Below are 23,123 nucleotides of genomic sequence, written 5' to 3'. Positions count from 1 at the left end.
TTTTGGCGGAATCGCGTGTTCTGTCTTGTCTTTTTTCGCTTTGTTTGAGATATCCTAACGCTTGTATGATAGTTCTGCCCTGGAGTAACTGGACCTTGACGGTCGTTCTTGTCTATGAATGTGCCAGACATAATCTTTGTTTCGCGACTGCAAGCACGTAATAGGCCACGTGATACGTCATCTTCGATCCATTAACAGATTATAGATACACTGTCTCAAATACAGATGGATCCTCCCCTTAACTATACATCATGCTAAACGCTCAATCCAAGAGTATGCAACCAAAGGGGAATCAATCGGCATGCGGCTGAGGAAGCAAATACAAGAAAAGAAAACAAGAAGCCAGAGGCCTCGAATCTCAGGTGATGTCGAGAATAATCACAAAGCCCATTCATCGACGTCGGCATCAGTGATGAATGGTTTGTCAATTTGCTTGATCGCATGGTCACCGCAGAGGATACTGTAAGCGGAATTAGTTGGGTCTTGTCGCATTTGATCAAGAAAAGCAAAGAACAAAAACTTACCACGCCTCGGCAACCAGCCCGTCTAACTCCTTCACTATCTCCTCCCTTCGAGAAGATGATATATTGGCCTTATGCAGCTGCCCTTGCAGATCACGGATGTACTTCTTCTTCCCGCCTGCGCCTTCGAGGACTTCCTTGCCCAAACAGTCGCTGTGGAATGCATGTTGGCACGGGAAGACGAAGAACTGGCGGCTAAGCAGCGGTAAGGAGCAAGTCCAGCATTTCTCCCCCGGCTCCACAATGGCATAACGCATATCCAACGACGCAATCTCTGATCGGATCTGTCGTGCAGTCTGAGCCGAATTGTCCATCTCCTGGCGCAGTGCATCAATGTGCCGCGAGTAATCCTCCAGAGCACTGCAAATCTCGTCTTTGAAGTCGTCAATGACGACAAAGTCAGGAAAAAACGGAATCAAATCCTCGATGCGCAACAGCTCGCATCGACGCAGAAACTCGATGGCGTCTTTGATTCCGGTGCCTGGCTGCCGGATCTTCTTCTCCGCTACAAGCAACCACAGTTTCTTGCGAAGCTTGTCGTTTCCTTCCGGTCTATCCGCAACGATTGCGGCTAGTTCAATATCTTCGTGCTGCAGAGCCAGCTCAACGGCCTGAAGATACTGCCCCATCGCACTATATATATGGATGCATGATTGCACGCGTTCGTGTTGAATACATAACCGCAGCGCAAAGTCGGCATCGTAGGGAGGGGGCGAAGACGGCTGAGATTGAAGGTAAGTAAGAAGGCCCGCTTCCGAAGGTGAAGGGCTCGAGGCGTGGATTGAGATCAATGTGTTATGTACTGCAGCCGATGGCTTGGGGTGATTGACAACGATAAAGTTGAGGTATCGCACGGCCTGATTCTGGCTGAGAGGGACGTTCACAGTCTTATTATAATTGAGAAGCGCAGGGATAAGTCTCTCGGGCTCCAGGTTAGTCTGTCGCATCAGGATATCCACTAAACCGGTCGCGGCATGGGTCATCAGCACGCTGCTATACTTGTAGAAGACGTCGGGATCCGTCTGTTTTTGTAGGACATTGAGTGCTTCGGACCACTTTTCGCGTTGTATCCAATAAGACAGGACGTAATTGTAGTCATTAGTCGCCGTCGCGAAAAAGAGCAGTTCCTCTTCTCGGCCATGGCTACTGATAATGTCGTACGCAGTCTTCTTGTCCAAGTCGGCCTTGTACTTGTTCACAAACTCCTGGAACTCGGCCCGAACATTGCTCAGCTCATCTTTGATATCCTCGGTGCTAGCTCCCTCAGCTAACTCAGCCTTGGTGGCTATGTTATCGTCAAGAGCGTTCAACTTCGACATGAAAACCTCTACCAGCCAGCTCGCAACCATAATTCTTTGCATGGTAGATGACTTCTTGTATGTCGATAATTGAGTAAGGAGATATTTCCGCAAAGCGTCATGCTCGTTACGATTGATCAGAGTCAGACAGACCTCCTCAAACCCCTTGCTACTTTTACCCCAAACCTTGGCCGCTTCTAGGTAACGGCCCTTGCTGGCTAGAAAGTCGCCAGAAGCCGTAGCCACAGCATCCTTCTGCGCGCTACCACGGGCGTATTCAAGCGCCTGGTCAAACATCTGCTTCTGCAGGAAGACTTTCCACACATCCCGATCCTCATCCTCGGCAACAATTTCGAAGATTTCCCGGCTGGTAAACAGCCAATATGTGTGCTGCATAGAGTCTGTCAGAAGCCCTAACGTACTCTGTCCAGGCTCGAGTACTGCTTGCTCATAGATGATTTCATCGCTCATGCGGTTGACGGCAACGATTTTCCCTTCGACAAGGGCTAGAATGTGCCACTGTGACAGCGTCATAGCGGTGATAGGATCTTGGATTAGCTTCTTGCCTCCACGAGCTGATTCCGTCGCGGGAAACATGGAACGCGGTAGCATCCTGGCGCCTTCAAAGGGCCCTTCCGCTTTTCCTGAAGCATATGGCAATTGACCATGGTAGATGCCTTGCGAACTGAGCCAGGCGAACTCTTTCTCGGCGTAACTATCCGCATTATGCCCATCAACCGCGGTGGCGGAGATCACCAGCGTCGACGGCGCGGCACCAGATGGTTTCTGAATCTCGTGCACCACTGGTGCCTCCCGTTGAAAGAGCTCCGCATATATACCTTGACTCCCTTGCCTCCCTGCCCGCCCCTGAAAATATAGTAGCTTGCCATGTGTCGCGATCAGCACGCGTCTCTGCTCGGGCGTTGTAGGCACCAGTTCCGTCCAAACTCCAGTCACAGGTGACCCCTCCGAAAGTTTGTAAACCGAGTGGGCGTACTTTTCCTCGCGCCGATAGAACTCCGTGGACGGCTCGATGTAGGTCTCCCAAATCTGACCATCTGTAGTGCCTAACAGGATCTCCCTTGTCGAAGCCGTTGGTAGCGACGGGTTCCAGGCGACACTCTCGATCGAAACGTTCTTTAAACGCGACAGCGACTTGGGATGTCTAGACTGAGTATGAAGATAGTAGTTCTCGCCAAGGGTCGTAGTAATGATCAAATGGGATGCAGAGGGGTCAAGAAACATTCGACGAATCACTCCAATTTCCGAGGACTTCTTTGGAAGGTCGATATCTAGTTCAACACGCCTTAGCATTGCCACGAGGACAGCGGGAGAGCGCATGATCTGAGAGGGATCCAGTTACCGTCAATGTCTTCGGGAGTGTCTAGGTCTATGCGGAGGATGCGATTTGTCGATAAGGCCAGAATGAGCACATTGTTAGCAACTTGTGCGGCGACGAAATCCGCAGCTAATGGGAACTTCAGCTGAACATGTCGGACATCAAACATGGAGAGTGAGGCATCCGGAGCTTCGGCCAAGTTGCTCGGAGCAACATAACCGTTGGATGCATTAAGCGCCATGATGCGCCGTTTATGAAGAGAGAAGGAAGACTTTTAAATCATAGCGAGGCCTCGATGAGTTTGGCAGATGAGGAGCGCTGATTAGTTGTTGTTGGTCCTTGATCATCTGCTTATTGATGAATGATCACCTAGATTGGGGGGGAGCTTGACGAAGGCGGAGTGCCTGATGCCTCAGGCAGAAAGTTATATACTTGAGGGCTCTGTACAAGAAAAATCCATGAACTACATCTATTTCACAGGAGTTTTTGTTTCGAACGTCTCTTAATGCATCTCCTTCTTCATCTATCTCGATTAGTGTGACATGTACTCTATGGACATACAGGAAGATAAAACAGAATAGCGAATGTGCTCTCGCTAAGGCAGGCATCGTAAATCATAGCTGGGTATCAAGTGCCTTCCCTCTAGGCTTCCAAGCAAAAATAGTAGCAAAGAGTAGATGCAATGAATGAAAAAGTGTCACATAACTATGCACTCCCGCTCCAGCTTTCTTCCAAACCTTTCTCGCGACCGATCCTTCGCTTTGCCTTTAGAACGCTCATGATCCTTGGAGCGTCTGGGGCTCTTTTCTTTGCTCTCCCCACTGATTCCCACGGACATCTCTCTAGTTTGACCGGCCAGGTCATTGTCCACGGCAAAATCGTCGACGTCGTCTTCCGCAGAGCCGTCGCTGGTGAACTTTTCTTTGCTGCGCCGCGACGTGAAGCGAGAGAATGTTGCACTAATTCTGTTTTCGCTAGTTTGACTCCCGGCACGACTGGTAGGTTTACTTCTGGCTGATCTGGACTCGCGTCTGGAGTACGAAAAGGAATTTTTGTCTTCCAAGTCCCTTGGCAGGATCCGTGGCGACTTCGAAGAGACAGGATGCACTTGGAGGTTATTGCTTGAATCGCCGTGATTCGAAAAGGCTACGCTTTGTTGCCTTCCAGTCCCATCAGTCAATCCGATTGCAGGGTCGTCTGGCGTGGTAATTTCGAAGCTTGGCCGGCCAGAAACATATCCCGACGTAAGTTCAAAATCAGTATTATCTGTCGACAATGTCTGGAGCTTCCGCACAATCCCCGCGGCATCAAGTTCACCAACATCTTCTGATGTATCGGAGGAAGGAGCTTTGGTGGCAAGATTTGCTTCTGCAGCATCCTCATTGATGGGCAGTATCTGATAGAACAGGAGATACGGAGACTCGAGTTTCAGCGCCTGCTCAATGTCGACGAGGGTAACGCGTTCCTCTGCCAGGTCGTCGAAGCGCATCCAGTATCTAGGAGCGTCTGAGGCAGGCTCCGATCCGTGAGAGCTGGCAGGAGGTGCGCCAGCACTAGTGCCTCTGACGATAGCGATGTAATGCCCTGAATCGACTGAGTTACCTCGATGGCAAACCAACGCTTGCAAAGACAGCTTGAAGTTTCCATAAATGGGGCCGTCTGCGTCCATATTGTCATCTTGAATGAAGTGGGGAAGCCCAATTTCCGTGGGTATATCGACGTATGTGCTCAGTCTGACAGCTTTACCATTCGGAAGCATGGAATAACGTTTTAAGCACATGCCCAGTATTGGTCTCTTCGACGAAAAATGCGCCGCGACCTGGGCATCATTCGTTGGGGTGTTATCTGTGTACCAAGCTATGGGGAATCAGAATCCTTCTTCTCCCACACGCTGAGGATCGAATGCACCTACGTATCAGGCTGAAAAATTGCCAAGCGGGCATCATAACTTCCTTCCTATAAGATCCTCTCCCGGAGTGACTCTTCGCGGTAGTGCCACCGTCAGCGTTTGCTCCATCTTCTGAGTCAGGTACGAATCGTTCTTGGACGATGCTGGTCCGTCGAATGTGGGCGCCTCGAGGCGTGCTTGAGCCACTTACTTCTGACTGGGTTATTATCGGCGTCAATGGCGCTGAATCCTCGAACCGCAGTGGACTCAACTGAGTTGGAGAAGTTGCAGGAGACGGGTTGACCTCAACAGTTTCGACATGTGATGTAAAGCCTTTGGACGTGGAATCGAAAGATCTGGTTGAGCCGACAGTATTGCGTCGCTCAAGGTGGCGTTTGACCTCAATCCTATTGTTGAAATACGATTCCAAACAGTCCTCCAGTGTCACTGTCTTCCCATCGACAGGTTCAGGAATCGCTACCTCCAGCAATCTCTCATTGACAAATTTGTGGTCGCTGCTCACATCCTCCTTTCCAGTGTGATAGATATCCATCTTTAGCGTGAGTAGAGGCAACTCTAACTTTTCTGTGATGAACGTAAAGGCCTCTGACGTATCTTGCTGGCGAAGCTGAGCTGCATCTTCCCAGCCACATTCAGCGAGTGCATCCTGCAAATGCTTTGTCTTTAAGCCCAAAAATATCAGTACTTTCTCGAATTAACAAAAGGCAACTGAGGTCAAAACGTACAATGTCTGTTGTGATCAGTTTTCCTGAGCGCAGCATGTTGACCCAGAGTCTTAGCAATATTGAGAGCTTGCGACGAGGTTCGTCGTTGAACGACTTGTACAGGATCGCTTCGAAGCAATCTAGACGAGCAAACATCGCGAACAGCAATGCGTCTAAGTAGCAGGTAACACCCTGTCGGTTGACTGCTCCAAGAAGTTTCGTACTCGGGGTGTACGCTCTGATTATACCCTCAATCGAATCCTCCAAGATGAGGAGCAAATCAAAAGCTTTCTCTATGTCCCCCTGAGCAGACTGGAGCGCATACTCAAAATGTTCTTCCTTCAAGCCAGTATAGCCAAGTTGTGCGATGCGGCGCCCCAGTATCTTTAGCTATGCAAGTTGTGAACATCTCACACAGGGGACAGCCAGGGCAACTTCCTCCTTACCTTCTTCTGCTCTTCTTGGTCTGGCTCCGGCCTGCGATCGGATGCGAAAAATCCGCGGAAATGAGGACGGGATAGTATCGTCGAAGCCTTAAAAGATAAGCCCATTAGCATTCATAGATCCTGGTGAAAGCTACTTCCTCACACCGTACCTCATCTTTATTCTGCTTTGCATTCCTGCTATTTCGCTCGCGCCGGGTAAGGAATCGATGAATGCCACTCATATCTTAAGGCTTAGGGCGAATGTCACTAAGCGCATTCGAAGGGAAGGCAATAAGCGTCTTCAGGTGATGAGGAGACAGGTGAGTTGTCCGAAGTACCGAGTAGGATGCGACATGAGGAAGACTCTGGGTATGTATAGTACCAACAAATGTGAGCTCAGGCTCCAATATTCTTGTCAAGTGCAAGAATGATTTCTTTGGTTGAGTCACTGAGCATATCAGGTGCTTAGCTCTTCTGACAAGACTTCTGTGGCACTAGAAGCTGTAATGTTGATTGTTCATGGGTCACACAGAGGACAAAATCGAGATGATCTAGAAATGACATAAGATAAATCGTAAGATGCTAAATATGCAACAAGGAACAAGCCATGAGAATGATTCCGGAACAGAAGTAGTGGAGACCTCTAGAAAATGTACATCTAGCTTGCTATCTTTTTGGCGGGGTGATGAAGCTGATCACATGTGGAGCCTCTTGTTATGCGGAGTGAACTTGGCTGCCTTGCATTGATGCCTGATCGCCCAGGCTCAAATTTCTCTCTCCCTGCACGTGACCTTCCGAGACTCCAAGCCGGAAGTAATTTTTGGAAATCCGATATTGATCGACTGAATCAACAACCCCGTCTGCAAACCCCAATGGCTGCCAGCGAGTCATCCAGGTTCCTGGCAAGGTCATTGCCAAGGGCCTTTGCACCATCGTCTCGCCTTCAGAGCGTTTGTTGGCGGCGCAATGCCTCAGATCAGGCATCGTCGAAGTCCCCAATTAGTGACCTCGAGTCGTCGAGCTCTTTAAGTGCCAGCGTATCGGAAGACATTGTGAAATCATTTGATCCGGTAGCGAGGTCAAGGACGCGCAAAGCACAGTTGCCTCGAAGTCGGTAAGCATTATTGTCCTATTTCATTGCCACTTCAAGCTCCGTTCGCTTCAAGAGGTCATCCATACTAAACCCAGAATGTAGTTATCAGTTCCGTTCACCCAAATACGACCGTGGCCCTCTACACCCTCACAGACCTCCTCCACCATCAGATCCCTCTTCTCGGCTCTTTGTTCCTGGCCCCTTTTCACTTCCCAGAGTAACACAGACATGGGAGTCGACGATCGCTCCAGACATTCTCACCCTCTGCTACGTTCACACCCCTCCTGGGTTCAAAGCCCCACCGAAAGGTTCTCGTCTCCGTGAGTGGGACGACAGCTCTCCTTACCACAAGAACCGACCGCTACGTGGGCCTCGTGGCGGCGACGTCCTGCGACTGCTCCGCAAACCCATCACTTTCAACAACATTCCCCAGCTCGAGCGCATCACCATCCACAGCTACGTCAAGCAAGCTGCTACGGAGAACTCGTCCTGGCTTCATGTCGCTGGTATGGCAGTTCAGGCTATTTCCAATGTCCGCGTTCAGACGTTTAAGTCAAAGGCCAGTGTTGCCACTTGGGGTATTGCGCCTGGCAGAGATACCGTCGCGGTGAAKGCAGAACTGCGCGGTGAGGATATGCTCCACTTCTTCGGAAAGTTAGTCGATGTTGTTCTGCCTAGAATCAAGGACTGGGAAGGTGTCAAGGGTACCAGCGGCGATAGCAGCGGAAATATCACGTTCGGTCTTGAGCCCGAGAACGTGGCTCTTTTCCCTGAAATCGAGGTCAACTACGACATGTAAGTCGAAATGTGGCCTTGCAAACAACTTACATGTAGCTCTCAGGCTAACATACTTTTTCCGGATAGGTACCCACCAAAGATGATCCCCGGTGCTCACATCACGATCCATACAACTGCCAGAACTGACAAGGACGCCCGTCTTCTTCTTAGCGCCATGGGTATTCCCTTCTATGGAAAGCTGGTCGATTAGACGTCGAGTTTTATCCACTTGATCATATGTGTTTGGTCACCTGGGACAACCATGCCAGACTTGAAGGACCAGGTGGCTTCTGAGCGATATGCTAGCTCATGTTGTATTTTATGTTGACTGGCAATCAAGTTGTATTATAGAAATCACGTGATAAATCTACATTTTCCCTGGCGAGCTGAAAAAACATGGATACTTCTATACATGAACGTTATTCTTCGCACTGCCGCGCCATGTGGCAACCCTTCATGTACGAGCGACTGCGTCCTTTTCGTCGAGAACATGAATTCTGTGATTAGACGCGAAAGATCTTTCAAGCTTCTTGTCATCTAGTACCCGAGGCAACATGAAAGCATGGATATTAGATATCATATTTGATCCTATTCAAGGCTGCGATGCCCGCTTATGTATAGCGCACGAGAAGCAACAAATGCAATCAATGAAATATCGGAGTTCTACCGGATATTAAAACGCCTTTAAGGTGATAGCACTGTATTTAGGAAGTGGTAAGAGGAGCGGGAAGGCTCTGGGGTATTCAAGTTCATAAAAGGGAAGATGCAGAGTTCGAAATGCCTTCTGAATGAAGAGGAAATTGACCTTGGGGAAACGCCTAATATTTGTGGTAGACAGCATGAGCAGCGCGCTATTATCCAAGGAGCGGCGATGGGCTGTTGAATCGTGTCTGAAATTGGGGTGCACCTCACGCCAGCGGTGCCGACAAGAACTGGCTCTGCAGTAACTCGTCCGCAGTGGGTCTTTTCTCGTAATCGACTTGGAAGGTCATGTCCAAGAAGGCCATGGCTTCTTTGCTCGCGTGTTCGGGAGCCGGGGGTCTCGCACTGTTGCTACCAATGGCGAAAATAGCTTGCAATTGACTGCAATCAGGGAAAGGATGGGCCCCAATAAACATCTCCACGACAAGGCAGCCCAAACTCCAGATGTCCGCCTTTTTTGTATGGGCTGTCTGCCGCACGACTTCTGGTGCCATCCAGTACACGCTTCCCTGCAGAGAAGGTCGATGAAGATGACCACCTCCGCTTCCGCTGGCTCGGGCACCGAGAACAGTGGAGGCTTCAACACGTTTGGAAATACCAAAGTCGGAAATTTTGATACCGCCCTTATTATCCACCAGAATGTTGGCGCCCTTGATATCACGGTGGATGATGTCTCGACTGTGGAGGTACGAAAGACCTTCCAGAATTTGACGTACGAAATTCTTGATCAGGGGCTCTTGGAAGGTGTTGTATTGTTTGAGCATCGTGGCGATTGAACCGCCCGGGACGTACTCCAGGAAAATATTCAGATATTGATCGTCCGCAGAGGTGCCCAAATACTGGACGATATTTGGATGGTGAAGGCCTTGCAACAGCTCAATCTCATGTTTAAGTGCTGTCACCATGCTGTTTTTCCGCTTGTCAAACTCAGTACCCTTGGTCGCCGAAGGTATTTCCACTTGTTTGACAGCCATGAGCTCTCCAGTGATCGCATGAAGAGCAAGGAAGACACTACCAAACGATCCCTCGCCAATCAAAGACCCCTTCATCCAGTTCTTGGGCGCAAAATTATTCCCTGAAAGGAACTCGTTAAGGCCATCGTCCTCCTCTTCCCCATCTTCAGCCACCAAGACACTCAGCCTCTCATTGAAAGATCCGCCGTCTGTCGCTGCAACGCTCGCGTTCTCATCAAGAAGGCTTTGGCGAGAGTTACTCGGATCATCCGATCCACTATCGAAGGAAACATATGATTTGCGATTCGGCTCAATGGGAGACTCCTCCTGAAGAGGCTGAAGAGAGCTTGAGGCAATGGAATCTCTATATGATGTTTGCGGGAGATTGAATCTGGAGACCGAGAGCGGCCTCGAGGCTCGTGTAGGTCCCGCCCCAGGATTGAGCCAGGTGTCAGCGATGCTCGGAATCGGGGGCGCATCCCTCAAGCTCGATGCATAGCTTGTATTGCTGAGAACGCTCAGGCGACTTGCTGCTCGGCTGAGGCGTTGAGATCTCCGAATCGACATGCGCATGGTCTTTTCAATATCCTCACGCTGATGACCGGGGAAATAAGAAGTAAGTTCATGAATAATCATCTCACTAGGTGGGCGAGCTCCGAAGAAAGATCGCAACTTGGCCACAGAGGGGCGTTCGGCGTTCAATTGGAGAGATGGGTCATGTTCAGTATGACCCTGGGGGTGCCGGGCAGACACAGGCGACAATGGTTGCTTGATATGATGCCATGGTTCACCTGTGAGTTGTTGTATTTTAATCTGATTGCGCACATTTGAACTGCTCAGAGCATTCATGTGTGTCATTTGGCTTTCATCCAGCGCAAGCTGAGAAGCACGACGGAGCTCATCAGTATCTGGTTCTCCAGCGTGAATTTTCCGCAGAATGAGACGTCCGCGCTCGGACCTGCTCGACCCTTCGCAAATCTCCATGAGTTCGTGGTCTGCAAGTCGCCTACAGTTCGAGGGATCTGGTTCCAAGCCGTCGAGCACGTAGAAGCAATAGTTGCGATACTGGTGCTCGGGTAGCTGCAGTTTCTTGAGGACACACAGTATAATCTCGTCAGCGGTCTTGCAATGCTTGATATCCAGCACCTTTGTCTGTCCGCCAGTGTATATGACCCTGATAACAGGCGAATTTGCGGGCAAAGCACCCATTGTCAGACCATCAATGCTAGGGTTTTGCCTCAGATGTAAGCCACCTTTGTGACCATGGCCACCGTCGCTAGGTGTTCCTGGGTTTCGCCCAGAATTCGAGCCGCCGGAGGAGGGATGAGCAAAATAACCCTCTTTCCGACCACTTTCCATCGGGCTGTTCGCAGCATACCGCTGATTTCTCAATGGGGACCCTGGCCGGGACGATGATTTTCCCGTGGAGTAGACATGTGAACCATTGTCGACTAAGCGAGACATGCGGCGACTGCTCGAACTTGGTTGGCGGAGGTTGGTGAGTCGAGAGTCTGAAGTTGGAGCGTACGTAGGGGCCTCAAGTGCAGCGAGTTGATTCTTCATCAGGGTAAGCCGAGGTTCCAACTGTGACAGCACTTCACTCACCATGTTTGTTTGTCTAAGATTGTTGACACTCCTGTTTCTGAGCTTTTTGATGGCTACAAAAATCCGCACTCGATCGCCGACCTTCTTGATACCCATTTCCTGAAGAATTTTCTGGTCACATTCAATAAGATTGTCTCCGTTGAAATTGTTTGCTGGATACTGTCAGTGACTCCGTCATATTAGATTCTGGTACCATGCCGCTACTCAATGTGTACCTCTGAATAAAGACTCATACTGGCCGCAGTTTATGCTGTGCAACCAGTTGATCACTTGTTTCTCATCCCACGACCTGGAAAAGTTGCAATCAGCCGTCCGCGGAGACCTCCAAGACAGATTAAGTGGCGCTGATAACCCACCGAATGGCATCATGACCATCCTTCAAGGAGAACTCCGACTCTGTTGGGCTCGTAAACAGCATCCCGTCCTGCGAAGACGCCCCTGTTGTCGACTTGTGCGAGGGTCCGACATGATATGTTGGTGCCGTAGCCTGGGATCCTGTCATGCCCAAAGGCGCCGAATATTGAATCTTCGACGCCAACATAGCTGGTATATATTGCGGACGCTGTTTTATAATGACCGTATCGTAACTGCGTCGAGCTTTGGCGCGATCTTATGCCCTATGGATACACTCGTATTCAATGGCATAACATAGTACCGGCGATTTCCCGAGAGCTATATGGCCGACTGACTGTGCGACTTTGACAGCTGTTCAACATCAACTGCGCGAGGTTCAGAGTTCTCTATATTCACGACGCTGATCAGTCAATCTGTCTATAGGATCTTTTTTTGTTCCTTCCAGTAGAAACAAAGCCCACTTGGCGGGAAGAGCGTAGAGTAGCCAGCAAAGAAGAAAGGTTAGGATCCAGAGGGATAACAAGGAGTGAAAATCACTAGCCTGCTTACAGTGAAAGTAATGACTGTGTGTACACAACTCCTCCATGAATACCCGATTCTTTACCTTTGACCTTGACGCTTTGGATAAGCAAAGGCTAAGGCAATTCACGATCCGGCTTTAACTGCTTCACTATAGCAGTCTCAGAAGCTGAGAGACGCGGGGAAGGGAGAGAGGACGCCAGCAGCAAGAGTACAAGGACATCAAACACTCAGATGTTATCTTCTTTGGCTCCTCGGCAAGGGATAATTAAATGAAAAATAAGCATGCAAAGAAGTAATAATATAATGCTGAGTGATCACCCCTCCTGCGACACAGACAACAACTGTATCTCTGTGGAGGCCCGATCGGTCGGAGACAATACCTCCGACACGCAGTGGAAGTATCTAATCATTTTCTCAAACACGCCGCGCTGCTGAGATTTGTCAGGGGCCAGGCAGACTGAAACAATAGAGCCCCTCCGTTCCATTAAAAACCTCCCCTTTCCCAATACTTATCACTATAATTGCCTTCATTGATTCAATTTCAGTGAGCTATTCTTAGCTTGCGGAATCAGTGTTGGTGGGTTCAAACTTCAACACTAGGTAATTTTGACATCGGATCGTCATATTCATCAATTGCCCATCGCTGCTCCCATTTGGTAGGTAAAGATGGATCTTAAGTTCGCCAGAGCCATCTACACAGAATTCCCTGTCATGTCCCTTAGTCTAGATATCCCCTGGAAAGACTGGGATCCTGATAAAAGCAGCGGACTCTGCTCCTCCATATTCAAACTTTTCCCAGACTGAGACAGACTGAATACTATTTTATCTGCATTACAATCTTTCGGAATGACGAACAATACATCCAATACTGTGTTCGTTCATACTTCGGACTCCGTATTCCAACACGATTGAGTTTACTTTGTTGGGCCCACATGCATTTTCATACGAGCTGTCTTTCTATGGAGCAAACCAGAGTTCCAGAACATCAAGATCAGGCCGACACAGTCTCGCCTGCGAGCATTGAGCAATCCTATACTGTATCCACGCGTTCTCCAAGATCGTAGGAGAAAGCTATGAGATCTTCTTTTATTCATGGCCACTTCTCCTCGAAATAAAGCTCTCATCTAGTGGCTGTGCGTCCAGCTTGGGCGAACTGTCTTGACCCGTATGTCCAGGCACATTAAGAGCTCCGCCGTCCCCTTGGGATTCGATCTGCATCCCTAACTCAGCTTCGCTGCTGATTTGAACCTCCCATGCCGGCGTTACCGAGACTTTGAAGCTCAAATCACACGGTTGCTCGTTCAATTCATGTCTCTGCCTCGCTTTGAGGTCGTGTCTCTCCATATTAGCTGAAAGCTAGCACCTTAGCTCTGCCGCGTGCAGGCCTGAGAACGATTGAAATCCCGACTCAATGGCCTGGCATTCTCTCAAACCTGTTCAAGCTGACGTGTAGAACATCGGGGCGCGCGTTCTTACCACGCCCAGGCTGTCCCTCGAGTAGCTGTATTCATGTACGTAGGCTCCCACATGGACCTAGCGGATCTGTTTGGAGAAAAGATGAGTGATCTGGTTTTGCAAACCAGAAGTAATGATGATTGTAGTATTATCTAATTTACAAGCAGAAGGATTGGTGTGCTTTGCCCTGGCATATTTCTATTCCTCCCGAGCAGCGCATGTTTCGGAAGTCATGGCCAAGTAATGGTTGTCTTATCGATTGAAAAGGGACCATTTATAAATTTATTACACTCACTCATTATCCTCTGCATCGTATACACCTTTTCTGACGGAGAATATCGAAGTGCTGTAGGTATCGTTGGTGTTGGGTGCTGTGCACTACACATATATATATTGTCCTATTTTCCCAACCTGATGTATCGATGCTTCCCAGTGTTCTCTGGGCCTTTTGGTAACGGCGAATTCATAGATTACAGCCGAGGGTTAATGGAGCAGTAGTATATCCAGTCCTTGAAATTAGAGGACAGAAACCCAAGTAAGATTCCTCATCACCATCTGTAGCTGAAGTAGCAAACCAATGGGCCATCGATCACATTCTCCATGTAATACCACGGTACTAGGTGCTTGCTGTAGTGACTAGTGCGCCCTTTTCCCGTCTCTTCCGTTCACACTAGACACCCGAATATCGAGAAAGTCTCATTTGGAGTTATGATGAAGAAAGAAAGGTTAGATATTGAAACGGCAGGAGCAGCTGGCACCTCGTAAACCATTTTATCTCCGCACCAGTGGGGATGGCGGAGTGTAAATATGCAAGTAGGATGGAGTATCTATCTACTCCGTACCTTATCAATTGGATGTCAGGGACCAAGAACTCTATAATTGTTGAACGAACATGAGCTACATTCTTCTATCACAGCGTTAATAAATATATATGCCATCAATGAGACCGAATGTCCACCTATGCGACATTCGAGCAATATCATTATTATCAGCGCGGCTCTATGCTGCTCTGGGAAAAATTCCCTCATTGCGGTCCATGGCTTCACGTGACTCAGTCCTTAGGTTCTTTACAGCTAGTAACCCCCCTCATGCCTCGACCCCACAGTTTTTCTTCCCCGCTCGTCTGTTGCTCATCTGTGAGGATATGCTCCAATTCCAAGGCAATTCGCCATGGAGGAAGAGAGAACTGTTCAAGGTAAAGTGAAGAAGAAAAATGCCACGCCACATCGAAAGTCTTTGTCCTGCGAATATTGCAGCAGGTCCTTCGCTCGCTTGGAGCACCTCCAACGACATCTCCGCACTCGTTGAGTAACCCTGAAATTGGCCCTGTGGGTGCGCTGAGGAATAACGGAAATGCTAATGCATTATCGTAGACACGAAGGAAAAACCGTTCTCATGTGACATATGCTCCAAATCATTTGCAAGGAGGTAGGCCGTTATCTTACGTTGCATAGTTCTTGACTGGCGCTAATAGTTTGAGGGAAAACTCTGTAGCGACCTACTTGTACGACATGAGCGCTTAGTCCATCCCGCCGAGGCTGCGGCCAATCGAGAACATCGAAACCACAGTAGCCATGAGGTGTCTTCGACGCCGTCCTCTATGATACAGACGGCCCATCATGAGTCGCGAATGCTTGAGCTTGCAGATGCAATACCAGTCCAGCCACAGCCGATCCCGCCGCCTCCGCCTGAGGTCCATGTCCAGCCAGCACCGATAATAGAGACAACGCATTTCAACCCCTCATGGGGTTACGATCTGAATCTTCTGTCTCATGCTGCCAGTCATGTAGCTCTTGAAGGCCAACAGGAAGCTCTTGAGTCGATGCGAAAGCCTTCGCATACCGTCGGCCCTCCTCAGCCAATCCCTCATGTCACGGACAGGCCAATCACCGAAAACTACGGGCTTGAACCGTCGATACTTGATCTCACTGACTTAGGTGATCCGGTCCAAGACTTCACTGTCTTTTTAGAAAGTGTTGGTCTCTCATCCGACTGGGACTCGGGAGTGTTTTCCACTGTCGAGGAACCCATGCTGCCAACTACTCTCTCGATTGACTCTAAGCCATCTCTTCGTGAAGCCTCAAGACTAGGGACAGAAATCATGAATGACCCGCGCTCGGCCGACGATCCTCCATCGTTCTCAAATTTTGGATCTCGTTTACCTTCACTGCAACCCGAATCCCACGAAGTGGATGATCGACTAGGTTTCGGCGACGATGGTCCACGTCCGGCATGGGATATCTCAAACGCTGACCGCCAGGTTTTCGTTTCCAAACTCGAGGAGTTTGCTTATATTCTCCCGAAGGGATTTGTACCTCCATCAAGACACGCTCTGTCTCGCTTCTTTGCTGGCTATATCAACGGACTGAATGAACATCTTCCTTTTATTCATGTCCCGACACTTTCGGTTGCCAAATGCTCTCCTGAGCTGACGCTCGCACTAGCGGCAGCAGGGTCGCATTATCGATTCGAAAATAATCGAGGAATTGACCTGTTTCACGCGGCAAAGACAATACTGCTCGAGCGTCTCCGAAGAAGAGACAGCAAGCAAGTGCCATGCCCGACATGGAATTTTTATTCTCCTGGTTCGGGATTCCACAACTCGCGCGGCTCGTCGGCCATGTCAAATCATGCTAGTAGCCCTTTCCAGCAACAGCAGCAGTCCATGCCGCATCCGGTTGATCCCTCAATTTATGTATCAGATGATTCGGATGCTCACATGGAAGTGATTCGCACATTCCTACTGCTCACGGTTTTTGCATCTTGGGAAAGACACCCCGAACTCCTTAGGGAAATTTTATCGTTGCAAAGTACATTGGCAAGGCTCGTTCGAGAGCATGGGCTCTCCGAACCAGCGACCAGTCCTGACCCAAATAGCTGGGAGGAGTGGATACGGAGAGAGGGCAACAGACGCACAAAGCTCATCGTCTACTGCTTTTTCAATCTTCACTCCATCATGTACAACATCCCCCCTCTGATCCTGAACGCGGAGTTGAAATTGAACATGCCATGCTCTCACGACGTCTGGAAAGCGAGCAATGCGTCTCAGTGGAGACGACTCAGTCGCACCCGGCCCGGAGTGGATGTTCCCTTTCAGGAGGCATTCGCCAAACTGTTCTTAAAGTCGAGCATCTCGAACTCTTCGGCACCAATCTCGCCACTCGGAAACTATATCCTTATACACGCTATTATCCAGCAGATCTTTTTCGCGCGTCAACTCTGTCTATCTGCGCCCACAATGCAAGGTACAAGTCTCAGACCCGATGACTTGACTGTTTTAGACAACTCTCTGAGCGCTTGGAAGGCATTATGGAAACGCACTCCAGAATCCAGCATTGATCCTCAGAATCCAGCAGGGCCGATTGCGTTCACCTCTACTGCCCTTTTAGGGCTCGCTTACATCAGATTGCATGTTGACTTGGGCCCTTGTCGTCGTCTAATCACTCAAGACCCAGTTCAGATTGCCAGGGCCTTAAGCGAGTCCCCGCCCATAGCAAGGAGCCCACGTCTCATTATGGCCTTACTGCATTCTGCCCATGCACTGTCCATCCCCGTACGTCTTGGAATAGACTTTGTGGCGAGAACCCATTCGTTCTTCTGGAGTATTCAGCATTCCCTTTGCAGTTTGGAGTGCGCTTTTCTCTTGAGCCGATGGCTACTCTCAATACCAGCTACGCACTCGGAGCAGAGAATGTCAGATCATGAAAGAAAATTACTTTTGTGGATCAAGAGCATGATGGACGAGACTGACATGGCAGTTGACCCGCCAGGGGCGCCCGATATGGAATTTATGGCTAATCCTTACAAGGCCAAACAACTAAGCGTCGCTATTGTTCGKGTCTGGGCAAGGACATTCAAGGGAAACACGAGTTGGGCGATAGTTGATTTGGTTGGGTCAAGCTTGGATGCTTATGCAGATGTCTTAGAAAATCAGCTGTGACTTCAGGAATACGTTTGTCCGTCCGTTTCGGAACCGGTCCGCATGCAGCCTTCCAGACACTGACAGACGATCTGCCCGCTGAGGAAACCCGGTCCCCTGTGGAGAAGGAGCATTGCAAGCGCCCTATGTGCTCTCCGAACTTGTTAGGGTACCCTACCTTGTTGACTGCAAAGTGAACAGAATCGTTAGTTCCATCGTGGCTCACTGGCCTGCGAATCATTGATGCTTTCAGTCTCATCGACATGGATGATATGTGATGTTGCTATATACCCGCGTCTATGAATTCATCTTTCATCTGTTATGTTTCTATTTTTGTGCTTGACGCCTTTGTTCTTGGTACTTTTTCCTTTCTCCACCTGGTTTGGGGCGTGTATAAATTAGTCAGGATGCTCATACACGATGAAGATGCGGTCATGGCTTTCCAGCCTTTTCTGGCCATAGCTCCAGAACAGCCTTGTCATTGCTGCTAAAAAGGGGATTGGGAGGCTCCAGGGAACGAGAGAAGATCCGAAAAGTGTGGTCTATACTGGCGTTCTCGCTGCGTCGAGCGGTCGGTTTGTCTTGTCGTTTTCAGTCCCAGAGGTCAGATTGTCGTCAATATACTTGTATGTCTTTAACAGGACGAGAAGACTATGGGGTATTCTCTCGCTTGCCTCTATACTTATGTCCGTGTTGCGCAACCTTGAGATGCTGAGTCGTTTGCATGATGTATTTTTGCATTAGTCTAACAGTGGAACGAAGTATTATTACATGGATTTAGTCAGGATTACTCCTGGTTTTCCTCTGGTTTCTACTAACACTTGCCGGGACAAATCGCAACGCGGACATGGACTCCTCTAGTTGAGTGATTTCCATTTCCTCTCGACTTACATGTCCCACGCTTTGTTTGGACACTGCAGGAGCGACCGCATGCGAGTGCGATTCGGATGTCTTTCGGTTTCTCAGCCTGCCTTCCTGCAGTGATGGCGCGGTAGCCGATATGCGTCGTCTGTGTGTATTTGGTGATCTCAGCATAGATATTTGCTTATCGATACCGTCGTTGACGATGTAGAAATTGTACGTCTGTGACTTAGGTGTTAGTTACAATGAGAAATCACGATCGTAGAAGGAAAATACCTTTGGGAACATATGTTTATCAATCAAGTGCATCCGTCGCTTTTGAGGTGTAGAGCATTTCCTGTCGCAATCCTCGATGAAGCAACTGTACTGCATCGCAGGAGCTCTCGTTAGCCGTGACCGTCGTTACACAGTAATTGATTCTGAAAACAATGTTCACAGGGCTGACGAACAGTTTTCTCTCCCTTGTCTCTCTTCGCAGCAACGAGTGGATCATGATTCTCCTCGATATGCAGATTCAGGAATCGATCTGTAGGGAAATTCTTCCCACACTCTGAACATCGGTTGACGTGCGTTTGCAAATAGTGTACCTCATAATCTTCATAGGAGGAGAAGGAAATGACGTCCCTATGGGGAGGAAGTGAACAATGCATCACTTCGACAGCAGGCTCGTCCGTGTCTTGCAAGAGTATCTTGGAACGTTCACAAGACGGCGCTGAAGATGCTGGGGACGGTGATCTTGACCAGGTCTCAGGTGATCGACCCGGTGAGGTGGCCCTTGAGACGCGAGGGCGTTTAGACATGTCTTAAGGCTTCCCGGCTCTGAGTTGGCTGTTCTCCTTTTAATTTTCTAGGGTCAATGGTGTCGTCTGGTTGGTGGGGAGAGATGCAGATGGGAGGTGGGAGAGAACTCCTGCAGTGCTCATTGGTATTGCTTGCTGCGCTTGGTTGAAATGAAAAATTCTTTCATTGTGATCCCTTGGTTGTGGTTTACCTAGAGTATATGTTTTAAAATGAGAGTGGAAAAGAACTACTGTGACATTTACATGAGGGGACTGCTTCTAGTTGATATGGACTTGTGGATGATGGCATTAACTGTATCTTACATACAGTGATGTAAGCCGATTACATACTAGCTGAACAATGCATGCATAAATACACCAGCCACAGAGGCATAGACCAATCAAATGTGCTGCAAGCCACAGGAACAGCGTCTATTGCGACTCCTCCACTCCACTCTCCATCCCTCATTATTTCTTTTTTGCGGACGGGCATTCAAAAAGTTCCCGTGATATGGGATTTGCATTCCCATGAGCGGTGGCCTCAACCCCTCGTCATCTATCTTCGCCCAGCTTACTTCGACGTCACGTCTTCCTGACTGATACCCCAGCAGATTGTTCTGCAATTCCGGCCATTCGTCTTCTTTAGTGCCCAATCGCCCATACTACTGATGGATCGTTCACTACTTTCGTCGCCCGCAGACTCTCAGCCAGCCATAGCCATCTGACGGGCGAAGTCAAGGGTGGAGTGATACAGACACGATCAAGCCCACCCTGAGCATGGCGTCCGCTTTTCAAAATGTGTGGCAGTTAGTACTTCACTTACTTTCCGATGCCACGGAATGGCACATGTCTGACTCGCATCACTGTAGGACTGCGCTTGAAGCCGAAGGGAAGCTTCTAAAGAGCCTTGCTGAGAAGGAGCCTACGTTTACTGAAATCTCGCATTACCTTTCCGAGTGAGTCCATAAACTGAGGCTGGCTTGTTTTCTCTGCGCGCACATCGATCTGACGGTCCGTCGTAGGTTTCGCGCCGCTTGTCAGAATGCCATACTCCAAGAATTTGAAACATCTCGCTCTATCGATGTTGAATCCCGACTCTGGGATGCACATGTTAAAATTAACGCCCGGTTTCGCAAACTACTCTCCCGCGTGAGTGTCACAAATTGTTTTGTACAACATCGCGCACGCCGTTTACTAACCAATTGTGGCTTGTATCATAGTTTCGCGAGGAGAATGCAAAGAAGAAGAAGCCGGTAGAAAGACGCAAACTCGAAAAGCATTACCTTGACTTTATCAAATCCAGCCAGAGATTCTATCGAGGATACATACAGCAGTTGTCGTCGCACTTCGGAGGTATCCCGGAGCTTGAAAAAGTTGCACGGAAGTTCAACTTTGACAGTGAGCAACGTCGTCCCCGTCAATTTCCAGGGCGTTCATTAAGACAAGTCTTGTTACCTACCTAGATCTATCGGCGCAGCCTCCAGTCGAGGCTTCTGACGCTCTCCGTGCAACTGTCCTTCAATCATGCCACTCAACGCTTATCCGTCTTGGCGATCTGTCTCGCTACCGCGAGACCGAACTGGTGAGCAAGGACCGCAATTGGGGTCCCGCTATTGGCTACTATGACTTGGCTATAGCCATCTTTCCTGCTTCAGGCGCATCGCACAACCAGTTGGCAGTAATAGCCCTCGCTGACGGCAATCACTTGCGGGCCACTTACCACCTTTACCGAGCCCTAGCTGCCCAGGAGCCTCATCCATCCGCCAAGGGTAACTTGGAGATCGAATTCAGAAAGGTGCGCCATGCTTGGCGTAAAAGAGAGTTAATTCGACCCGAGGATGCAGGGATTCCAGGGCGAGCGTTGGCCCCTTGGTTTGTTTATCTTCACGCCCAATGCTACAAAGGAAATGATTTTCCCGAGCATGATGAGCTTGAGAGTGAAGTACTGAACCAGCTAGCCGTTGACTTGAAGGAGCGCTCACTTGAAGGGACGCTTCAAAAGTTCTGCCTCGTTAACATCGCAGCAGAGGACTTCTCGTGGACGCAGCCCGATGGTAAGCTCTCTAACGTCGCATTTACTGAGACTGTTGTTGATTGATTCAGAAGAGTCAGTGTCCAATTCACGGCTATTTTTTCAGCGCATCAACGTTAAGACGTTTTTCACGCTGCTCCAAATCCTTCTAGCAGAGCTGGAGAGGTTTGCTGGCGAAGACTCGCTCAGCAAAGACACGAAGAGCGGGCCGGACAAGATCACCGCTGTTGCGCGCCGCGTACTACCTGCTCTACGACATTATAGTTCTTGGCTCCTTATCGTCAGTCATTCACTAGTGGCACATAAGGAAGAGAAGGATACTCCTCTCGCTGTTCAAATTACGGAGTTTTGGAAGATCTATGCCAATACGTTGAGCCTCCTCGCATCAACTTTCGATGTTGTTCATCTTCCGGAAATTGACTACCTCTTGGAAGAAGATGAGGAGACTCTGGGATTTGCGCCGCTCAACAAAGACGCCGCGTCCCGTCGCTATTTGAGTGCTACTGGCCAGCAGAAACCCCGAATGACCGATGTTGGAGTCGAAAGAAGTCATCCCAACATCGAGATGCTGTACCGGATCCGTGAATTTGTGATTGACGGTCTTGATCTAGTTGTGAGCAACGTACGAATTGTCCTGTTGGTTCTTTTGTATCATTTGATTACTTACTGATACTGTTTTGCGATCTCAGAGAATTCCTATAGCCCTTGTGGATGATGAGGATAAGAAGACGTTTATCTACAAAGAAGAGGGCCTTCCTTCCCAGTTCTTCGCCAGCCCCTCCGGGCATCATAACACGCTCTCCACGGCGAGCGTTGAACGAGAGGATGTTCAGCAGGTGACTAAGGACGCCAATTACGCTGCGGATTCAAGGAGTACTTTTGGCGGTTCGCAGTCTGCGTCTGCTTCAATGTCCGCTAATATGCATCGCATTGTCGAAGGTGTCGAACGACTGGTTGAGTCGGACACTTATGAAAACGCTCCTACACTTCCAGACCAGCTCACTTTCCCTCGAAGCACCAATCAGCAACCAATACCTAGCAATTTCTTCGAGTCGAGTCTCAATTCGACCCTTCGCGAGACAGATGCCCCTGCTCGCTATCCTCCGATCGCACCTCCTGGCCTCCAGCTCTCAATGCCAAATCCCACAGCTGGATCAGCAGCTCCGTTGTCCCAGTCCTACACTTCTCGACCTACGCTTCCTGGTATCCCGAGTATTTGGAGCACCGGACTGTCGCCCGACATCGGTGGATCCTCGGTTCCAAGAACGCCTCCAGGCCTGGGACAACATCCAGGTCAAGCCAATACAGTAGACAACAGAAGCCCGGACCCTCGCCATGCATCCCATGATATGACTACAAACGAGCTCATCTTCCGGAAAAGCCTCGTTGGACAAACCTCAATGCACAACCTTCTTGGAGGGTCAAGCTCAATGTCCCCTTGGATGTCTTCCTCAACTCCTGCAGCTTATCATGGTCTTTCGGGAACAGGCTGGGATAGAAGTCCTCTGGGAAGAGCGGCTTCCCCTCCTTCTCTCGGAGTACCAAGCCAGCCCATGTCAAGTGGCTTAGTAAATGCATCATGGGCCAACGATGCCTTCCTGGCTAGTACATTATCCTCTGGAGCGGGCTTCCCAAGTTCTGGACCAACCAGTCGTCGATCTGCTTCCCATTTTGGCACTATCGGGCAGACTCCATCTTACGGTCAGGGCGGGTGATTCACGCGAGACCCCTTGGTTTGTGAATTGACAACAAGACCAGAGGCCGCGGGACGCGATCACAGCCCTCTTAAGCATCGTATAATCCGGGAGCGGGCGGATCGTCCGGTTCTGATTCGGAGAGCAAAGCGACAACCTTGCTTTCGATCATGTGCACTGT

At 49.4% G+C, this 23,123-nt stretch overlaps 6 protein-coding genes across 6 annotated transcripts; 3 read left to right on the top strand and 3 right to left on the bottom strand.

The window, feature by feature from the left end:
• Positions 1 to 378: 378 nt before the first annotated feature.
• Asppvi_004389 (vacuolar protein sorting protein DigA) lies at positions 379 to 3,399 on the bottom strand (the record flags this gene model as incomplete). The annotated part of the gene is made up of 3 exons (XM_043300342.1): positions 379 to 460; positions 525 to 3,111; positions 3,183 to 3,399. The coding sequence occupies 3 exons, from the start codon at positions 3,397 to 3,399 to the stop codon at positions 379 to 381; spliced, it is 2,886 nt and encodes a 961-aa protein (XP_043156277.1).
• A 456-nt stretch (positions 3,400 to 3,855) lies between these two features.
• Asppvi_004388 (ubiquitin C-terminal hydrolase family protein) lies at positions 3,856 to 6,438 on the bottom strand (the record flags this gene model as incomplete). Its single annotated transcript, XM_043300341.1, has 5 exons — positions 3,856 to 5,015; positions 5,071 to 5,728; positions 5,793 to 6,161; positions 6,218 to 6,304; positions 6,367 to 6,438. 5 exons carry the CDS (start codon positions 6,436 to 6,438, stop codon positions 3,856 to 3,858), a joined length of 2,346 nt encoding a protein of 781 aa, XP_043156276.1.
• A 630-nt stretch (positions 6,439 to 7,068) lies between these two features.
• Asppvi_004387 (mitochondrial 54S ribosomal protein uL5m) lies at positions 7,069 to 8,277 on the top strand (the record flags this gene model as incomplete). Its single annotated transcript, XM_043300340.1, has 3 exons — positions 7,069 to 7,310; positions 7,392 to 8,084; positions 8,154 to 8,277. The coding sequence occupies 3 exons, from the start codon at positions 7,069 to 7,071 to the stop codon at positions 8,275 to 8,277; spliced, it is 1,059 nt and encodes a 352-aa protein (XP_043156275.1).
• Positions 8,278 to 8,974: 697 nt separating this feature from the next.
• Asppvi_004386 (STE11 family mitogen-activated protein kinase kinase kinase) lies at positions 8,975 to 11,867 on the bottom strand (the record flags this gene model as incomplete). The annotated part of the gene is made up of 3 exons (XM_043300339.1): positions 8,975 to 11,478; positions 11,542 to 11,615; positions 11,683 to 11,867. 3 exons carry the CDS (start codon positions 11,865 to 11,867, stop codon positions 8,975 to 8,977), a joined length of 2,763 nt encoding a protein of 920 aa, XP_043156274.1.
• A 2,960-nt stretch (positions 11,868 to 14,827) lies between these two features.
• Positions 14,828 to 17,597, top strand: Asppvi_004385 (FTFMHR domain-containing protein; the record flags this gene model as incomplete). The annotated part of the gene is made up of 3 exons (XM_043300338.1): positions 14,828 to 14,960; positions 15,031 to 15,085; positions 15,152 to 17,597. The coding sequence occupies 3 exons, from the start codon at positions 14,828 to 14,830 to the stop codon at positions 17,595 to 17,597; spliced, it is 2,634 nt and encodes an 877-aa protein (XP_043156273.1).
• A 2,396-nt stretch (positions 17,598 to 19,993) lies between these two features.
• Asppvi_004384 (uncharacterized protein) lies at positions 19,994 to 22,963 on the top strand (the record flags this gene model as incomplete). The annotated part of the gene is made up of 7 exons (XM_043300337.1): positions 19,994 to 20,022; positions 20,086 to 20,172; positions 20,239 to 20,365; positions 20,437 to 20,614; positions 20,680 to 21,270; positions 21,320 to 21,870; positions 21,938 to 22,963. 7 exons carry the CDS (start codon positions 19,994 to 19,996, stop codon positions 22,961 to 22,963), a joined length of 2,589 nt encoding a protein of 862 aa, XP_043156272.1.
• Between the last annotated feature and the right edge of the window lie 160 nt (positions 22,964 to 23,123).

The sequence above is a fragment of the Aspergillus pseudoviridinutans genome (genome assembly GCF_018340605.1).
Source record: "Aspergillus pseudoviridinutans IFM 55266 DNA, scaffold_3, whole genome shotgun sequence".
NCBI classification, from domain to species: Eukaryota; Fungi; Ascomycota; class Eurotiomycetes; order Eurotiales; family Aspergillaceae; genus Aspergillus; species Aspergillus pseudoviridinutans.
This window is presented reverse-complemented; position numbering and strand designations above follow the sequence as displayed.